At 30.3% G+C, this 7,500-nt stretch overlaps 1 protein-coding gene across 1 annotated transcript in view; it reads right to left on the reverse strand.

Moving 5' to 3' along the window:
• The window catches only part of LOC136085889 (inter-alpha-trypsin inhibitor heavy chain H3-like), a 51,032-nt gene that overhangs the window by 13,736 nt on the left and 29,796 nt on the right, over positions 1-7,500 (reverse strand). The window contains exons 5-8 of the mRNA XM_065807717.1: positions 5,876-6,015; positions 5,588-5,772; positions 5,387-5,497; positions 375-564 (exon numbers count right to left, since the gene is read on the reverse strand). Of these exons, the coding sequence (XP_065663789.1) occupies positions 375-564; positions 5,387-5,497; positions 5,588-5,772; positions 5,876-6,015 (626 nt within the window). The remainder of the gene's footprint in view (positions 1-374; positions 565-5,386; positions 5,498-5,587; positions 5,773-5,875; positions 6,016-7,500) is intronic.

Consider the following 7,500-nt stretch of genomic DNA (forward strand, 5'->3'; position numbering starts at 1 on the left):
GTTATAATTTATTTACTAATGCTTTTAAAAACAGTTTATAAATTAGTTAATAAAGTTGTTTATTTATTTATAAAATGAACATTATCATTTTTATTATTATTATTTTTTTATTTATATTGGTTACCATCCTTACAAGCTTAAAAAAACTGCTTCTTTTTTTTTAATGGAACTTTTGCAAAGTTAGAAATCTAACTAAATATATATCATTGATTATGTCTATTCCGTAAACTTTTATTAGTATAGACTTGAATGATTGTATTGCATCTTATATGATTGAATTGCATCTTATAATATTTTAGAAAAAATAGAATATCTAATGTGTTAAATGATAGATTGTATTAATTTGTTCAATATAAATAATTAAATCAACTTACATGTTTAAGTTAGCGTTTTTTCCCTTGGCATTCCACTGTGATTTTGAGCTAACATTTGTTTGAAACTTTGCAGTATCATCTATCAGACCAATATAGTACATCTCATCCTTTGGATTGTTAACAGCTGCCGAATAAGTTTTTAATGATGCCATCTCCTCATTTAAAACACGACTTGCATATTCTAAATCTCCTAAAAATGACAATTTTCAAAAACCCATAAAATAAAGCTAAAAAACGAAGATAAAGAAGAAATGAAGATAAAGAAGAAACAAAGATAAACGAAGAAAATAAAATTAAAAAACGAAGATACGTAATTTTTTTAAACAAATTTTCATAAAATATATTATTTTATGACTATGAAAATCTTTTTTTTGAAAAAAAAAATTTTGTTGAAAACATAGTAGCGTTTTTATAAAAAATTTAATTTGTTTTAATAAAATTTTGTTGACATTTCAAAAATTATTTTTTTAATTAATTACAAGTTAACATTTTACATTATATTCTTGAATAGTTCATTAATTTTTCAACATTTGTGGGATCTTGAAGCGAACAAAGAAAATTATTTGTTGACCAAAACTGTGATTTGTTTTCAAACATAATTTTTACCAAGATGGAAAAAAGTCGCCAAAAAAGTTGGGTTTGGAAGCATTTTACAATCTCTATTAGTGATCCCAAGTACATCAATTGCAAAATTTGCAATGGAAGAGCGCCACGTGGCTCTGATGATCCAAAAGGACAGACCAGCAGCAGCCTTTTGTCTCATTTCAAGACTCACCATCCTCTCGTCACCAACACCAGTCCAGCATCTTTAACGACAAGAACTCCAGAACCAGAAGTTCCTCAAAAAGAAGTTTGCGGGCCAAAAGAAAACTGAAAGAGAACAATTCCTATCTTTAACATCAGGTCTAAAAAGCAAAGAACAGAGATGCTTCAGTCTACAATTCCAAACTGGGTTGAAACCAGTTCAAAAATTGAATCAAACTCAGAAAAAGGGCAGAAATTTCACAAGTCCATCTTTGAAATGATTATTCTTGACATGCAACCATGGTCTGTTGTTAATGAAGCTGGTTTTTTAAGACACCATACCATGATTGCTCCAAATTTTGAAATTGCTAGTGAAAAATACTACAGAAGCATGCTGGACCCTGCATATGAGAAGATTAAAACTGCTCTAAAAGATCGCTTGGAAGAAGAAGAAGTCGAAACGGTCTCCATTGGTCTGGATGCTTGGTCAAATTTTCACCACGGATATTTAGGGAAGACAATTCATTTCATTTCAAAAGACTGGGAAAGGATGAAGTTCTGCTTATCCTGCTCCAAATTTGACGATCGTCACACAGCGGCAAACATTTATCAGAAGATTCAAGAAACAGCCGAGGACTGGGACATTACTTCAAAAATTGGTGTTTGCTTGAGGGACAATGCTGCATATGTCAAGGCAGCCTTTAATGAACCAGGATGTGTCTATGAATCAGCTGGATGCCTCAACCATTCTCTTCAACTAGTTATCAAAAAAGAACTTTTTTCTATGGAAACAGTGGAAACCGTTGTTGAGAAATGCCGAAAACTTTGCACTCATGCCTCTCACTCAAATGTGTTTTATACAGAGCTCTACAAACAACAAGAGAGTCAGATGGGCAACAAAGATCGACTTGGGTTGAAAAATGATGTTGCAACAAGATGGAACTCAACTTTTTATATGCTGGAAAGAATTTTGCATCATGAATTAAACCAACTATTGCTGGCACTCTGCTCAAGTTGCAATCTTCTGGAATTGAATTTTCACGGGAAGACTGGAATATTTGTGAAAAAGTGGTTACAATTTTGGGTATTTTTGAAGAAGCCACAAAATCTTGCATCAGTTCTTGAATTCCCATTGTGACAGCTATAATCCAGTCACTTGAAACTACAACTCGAGATGATGACATGATCACAATGCAGCAAGCAATGAAAACTGCTATGGAAAATCGTTTCTTGAACATGGAAAAGACTGAGCATTATTCCATTGCAACCTTACTTGACCCAAGGTTCAAACATTATTTTTTCTGATCCCAGGATGCCTGTCATGCTGCCAGAAAATCCATCTTGACAAAACTGGATTCTTTGCTACCATCTCTCAATGAACCCAAACCAATTTCCAAAGGAACCAGCCTTACAGGATTTTCTAACTTGATGAAAAACATCATTGCCCAATCTCAAGCAACAACAAACCAAAGTTCTAACTCCAGACTGACCAAAGAAGTGTTGAATGATTACTTGGATTCTCAGATATCTTCCGACTGTCTGAACTTCTGGAAGATTTATGAAAAAAATTTGAGTGGGGGAGTCAAGCTGGCCCTTGCCAAAATTGCCAAGAAGTTTCTTATTCCCCTACCAACATCAACTGATGTTGAAAGGTTGTTTTCAACTGCTGGAGATATACTAACCAACGAACGAAACAGACTTTTACCAGAAAATCTTGAAAAACTTTTGTTTTGCCGAGAAAATCTACCAAATGTTAACTTCCGTTATTAATTTACATCATTTCATTTATAACAACAAATCAACTCTTAATAAAACAAATATCAAAAGAGCATTGTTTAAACACGTTATTTCTTACTTTTAAAAAATTTCGGTTGTGCTGAAATTTTGGTTTGAATTTCGGTAAAAGTTTTGCCGAAATTTCGGTTTCGGTTGAGAAATGCCGCAACCAAAATGAACCGAAACCGAAATTTCGGCAAAAATTCCAATTTCGGTCGATCACTATTTAATATTAATGAATTAAGATGGGCTGCCAAAATTACCAAATGATAATTGAAATCCAATGATATTCTAAAAATTATTATTTGTAGCTCCAAAGATGATTTTATTCGTAATTTTAAAGAACCCTGCGCAACATATATAAAAAGCCTAAACTGCATATGAAACTTTGTCAATTAATCAGATGCAGAAAGAGCAAGGATGCAAAGAGTAAAGGAAAAGACAGAGATTTAAAGCTGAAGTCCGTTTTAAGACATTGCATCCCTGCTAAAACTACAAGAAACTGTATCTAAAACTCTAAAACTTGGGCAACAATATTATATATAAAATCCCTTTTTCTCTGAATGTTCTATGAGTCCCAAAAAAATAGAATGTCCTGTTCTTGATGAAATAGATTTAAAAGATAAAATTTTATCTTTTGCACAGTTTGGATAAAGTTTTACCTTTTGCACAGTACTAAAACAGTTAAATAATCAATCTTTTAACTAGATATTTGCTTCACATTCTAGTAAGGAGTTAAATAATCTGGTATAACTTTTGCTTTAAACACTGTTGTTTTATTTCATTAACACCACCTAAAAAGATGTCATTTAGAATTTTTAAGAACAACCCTCCCCCCTCCCCTCCCCCTCCCAGCCTAGAACTAGAATCTCAGAAATATTCATCATTAGCTGTGCATTTGATGTTTAGACCTGTCAGCTGTTACTATTATTGGATTATTGGTAAAGCTAAATTAATCTCATGTGACATCTCTTCCTTGACTTCAATAGATGATTTAAACTTAATAACTTCATAATTAATTTTAGGAGAGCTCTCAGAATCAGAGCACAAAGAGCTTCCAGAAAAAAAATTATTCTTCAGTTGAGTCACTACTATTTATACCAATACTAAAATTAGTTTCATCATTTTCTCTTATTTTTAATTCTTATACTTTTACTCTTTTTTTTTTTTAAATTAATTTTTTAATTTAATAAATTATTTTTTCTGCTGATTCCTCCAGTTTCAACTTCAATTTTGAGAGCTGCAAAGATAACAACCATTTTTGAGAGCTGAAAGCCATCTTCTTCTGCATCTTCTCTTTTGAGAGCTGAAAACCAGGCAATATCTTCTTCTGCATCTTTACTTGGTCTGATATTTTCTAACACCATCTTTCCAATTTGCATAACTACTTTAAAGGATATTATTTGTTATTATTTTTATTTATATATTTGTTATTCATTATTTGTTTGAAACATTGAACATGTAAACCTTTTTTTTGAACAATTTTTACATTTTAGACTTTGCAAGCTTTCTTTATCATTTAGCTTAAGAATAAATGTAATAAAGTATGTTTTCCAGCAAGAAATAACAATTTTTATGTAAAATGTGTACTATTATTTTCAATCCATCAATGTGCATAGAAACTTTACAAAATTTGTTTTATCCTCCCTTTTTCTTGTGAAATTTCTCTTCAATGATTCTCAAGTCTTAAAATTTACTTTTAAACTTTAGGATTATTTCTACTTTTTAAACAAATTAACATAATAAATAATAATAAAACAAATAAAATAATAAAATACTAACGGTAAAGACATCAAAAAATTACACGCTAACCAGTTCAATTTCTACACTGAAAACTTGTTGAAAACTCTGACATTAACATTGCTGTAACTAAGACAACAGTGTAACTAAGACAACAACCAGTGTAACTAAAATATTGTCCATGAATTATGTAACGTTAAACTTATTTAACAAATAAAGGCATGAGATCAATTTCTCATTTGCACTGTGATTTCCATTGAAGTTAAGCGCTATTATAAATTATGTTTTAATTTGCTCGCACTTTCAACTTTTAAAGAATAGCAGACTTAGGAAGAGATTTCTTCGAAAGGAAACAAATTTCCTGAGTGAAACAAATTTTGATGAAATTTCGAAGAAATTTCATCAAAGTTTGTTTCACTAATGTACATTTTGCAAAATAATTTACTGTTTTGCAGAGTGCACATTAATTGTAGAGGTTATGCTAAAATATGCTAAATCTTTCTAACCTTTGATTTTATTTTTTATTTGTCATTATTATTATTACTATTGTTATCTTTTATTTGCAAAATAAATAGTCTTTGAATTTAAATTTTTTTATATATATATACTCAACTTCTACATACGATGTCCTGCTTTTAAATTTAATTTTGAAGTTAAAAAAATTGCCATCTAGCTATGTGCCAAATATTTTTAGTTGTACATATCATATATGTTAAAGTAAGTACAATGTAGTAAAATGTAAATAAATTCACCGTTCTCTGCTTTTTCGTATGCAACTTTCATAGCTTTCGACAAGTTCACACGAGATCTTTGTTTGTTTACTTCAGCATTTGAATTAGCTACATCATGGTTTTCAGATTTTACTAAAATAAATTAATTAAAAAAAAAGAGAATAAATTAAATTATGTATTCATAACAATCAATTTTTATTGAAAACTAACAATTTTACGCACTAGGTCTGAGTACAGTAAGAACAGCATTACTACTTTCCAAACAGTCATTAATAACATTAAAATAGTTTAATTTAACGTTAAAAAGAGTCTGACAATCTGTAGGAGAGTCTAAAGAATCAATAGACAGCTCTAATACAACATCTCTGCTCTCTTCTGATTGAAGATCACCCATGTTGATTTTAACACTATAAACAGTGTATAAGTCATATATATCATAAAAATAAATGAAAATAAGTTAAACTAATTAATCAAGAAAAAAAAATAAGTTAAACTAATTAATCAAGTTACCTATGCTCTTGTTTATCAATTGGTCGGTTAGTGTGTACCTCTTTAATTAAAACCTTATTTCCCATTGTTACTTCTAGCTGAATACCTTGGGCAACAGTAGATAAAAGACCTCCTAGACAATGACCAAAAGCTTCTGAAATCTAAACAGAATTCCAATTTATACTATCAGCAAAAGTATGACATTGAAAAAAAACTTTTAAAAAGAAGAGAATTCTATTTATATCCAACCTTTTTAATTTTAGGCTACATATGAACTTATAAAAAAGCAGTTTTTCTTGGATTATGCTTAAACTGGATTAAAATCTTCACCTTCAAACTAAAAATAATTATACCTGACACCCAAACAGCAGCATTTTTATGCTCTCAATATCAATCACTTTTTAATTATACCTGAGAAACGCAAGCTACAATCAATATTCCTAATCACTGATATAGTTGTTAATACTTTTAAATTGTTCTTTTAAATCATAATCTTTTAAACATACTTTTAATCATACCTGAGAAACACAAGCTACACTCAATATTCCTAATCTCTGATATAGTTGTTAATACTTTTATATTGTTCTTTTAAATCATGATTTTTAAAAATATTTTTACAGCATTATTTTTTTCTGTACACTTTTCACATTACACTTCAGTTGTAAATCATCCATTCCTCCACACTTTAGTTGTAACTGCTCTGATTTTAAAAACAAAACAAACAAATGTTTGTTTTGTTTTTAAAATTTTTTATTATGTAGGAATGATTACCCTTAAATTTCTTTTTTTCTAATTTTTTTTTGCTGAAGCTCCAGACTGGTTGTTTAAGAGATCTTTTAGATTATCAATGTTTCTAGAAGTTATAGTTTTGGTTTTCTGTCTGATCCAGGATTACAAGACAAAGATTCTTCCACAATGTTTTTCCATTTTGCCACATTACATTTGATAGTTTTTTTTGGAGTGATTAGAGGCAACAAAATACTCTACAAAGTTTTTAGTTTAACATTCAAATGATTGATTACAATGATGAAATTCAAATTAAATGCAACAATTCCTTTTAAAATCATATGCAATATTCCTATTTAAAATCAAATGCAACATTCCCTTTAGACGTTTTCCTACATTTGCCTTTACCTTAGAGTTATAAATATACCAATAGCACTCAAAATTTGAAAAAACAAAAAAGCTAAAACAATAATTTTAAAATTTCAAATTTGCTTTCATGACTTCCAAACTTCCAAATGATAGTGGTGATAGCATCAGACTTCTAAATGATATTAGGTTTCAAAACAGGCCATTTAATTATTATCATTGTGATTTATTAAAAGTTTTGTAAAGGAATAACAATTTATCTGGCAACTATCTAACCAGAATGCAAAATTACTCCCTCACATTTAATGGTTCAAGTAAACAAGATAGTGCGGTAGTGGTGTAGTGGTAAAGCGCTCGCTTCAGAAGCGAGAGGTTCTAAGTTCGATCCCCACCACGTCCCTGGTAGTACCGCGCTCAACTTGTTTCTCCGCGCAGCGGCCTTGTTTGTCGAGGTTCGTGTTTCGGAGTTATAGAGTTGAGAGAGGGTTATAACCACTATTGAGTAGCCTCCTCATCTGTAGTAGCCTCCATGGCCTTGAGGAGGTGAATAACAA

This window comes from Hydra vulgaris, chromosome 10 (assembly GCF_038396675.1).
Source record: "Hydra vulgaris chromosome 10, alternate assembly HydraT2T_AEP".
Classification (NCBI taxonomy): Eukaryota; Metazoa; Cnidaria; class Hydrozoa; order Anthoathecata; family Hydridae; genus Hydra; species Hydra vulgaris.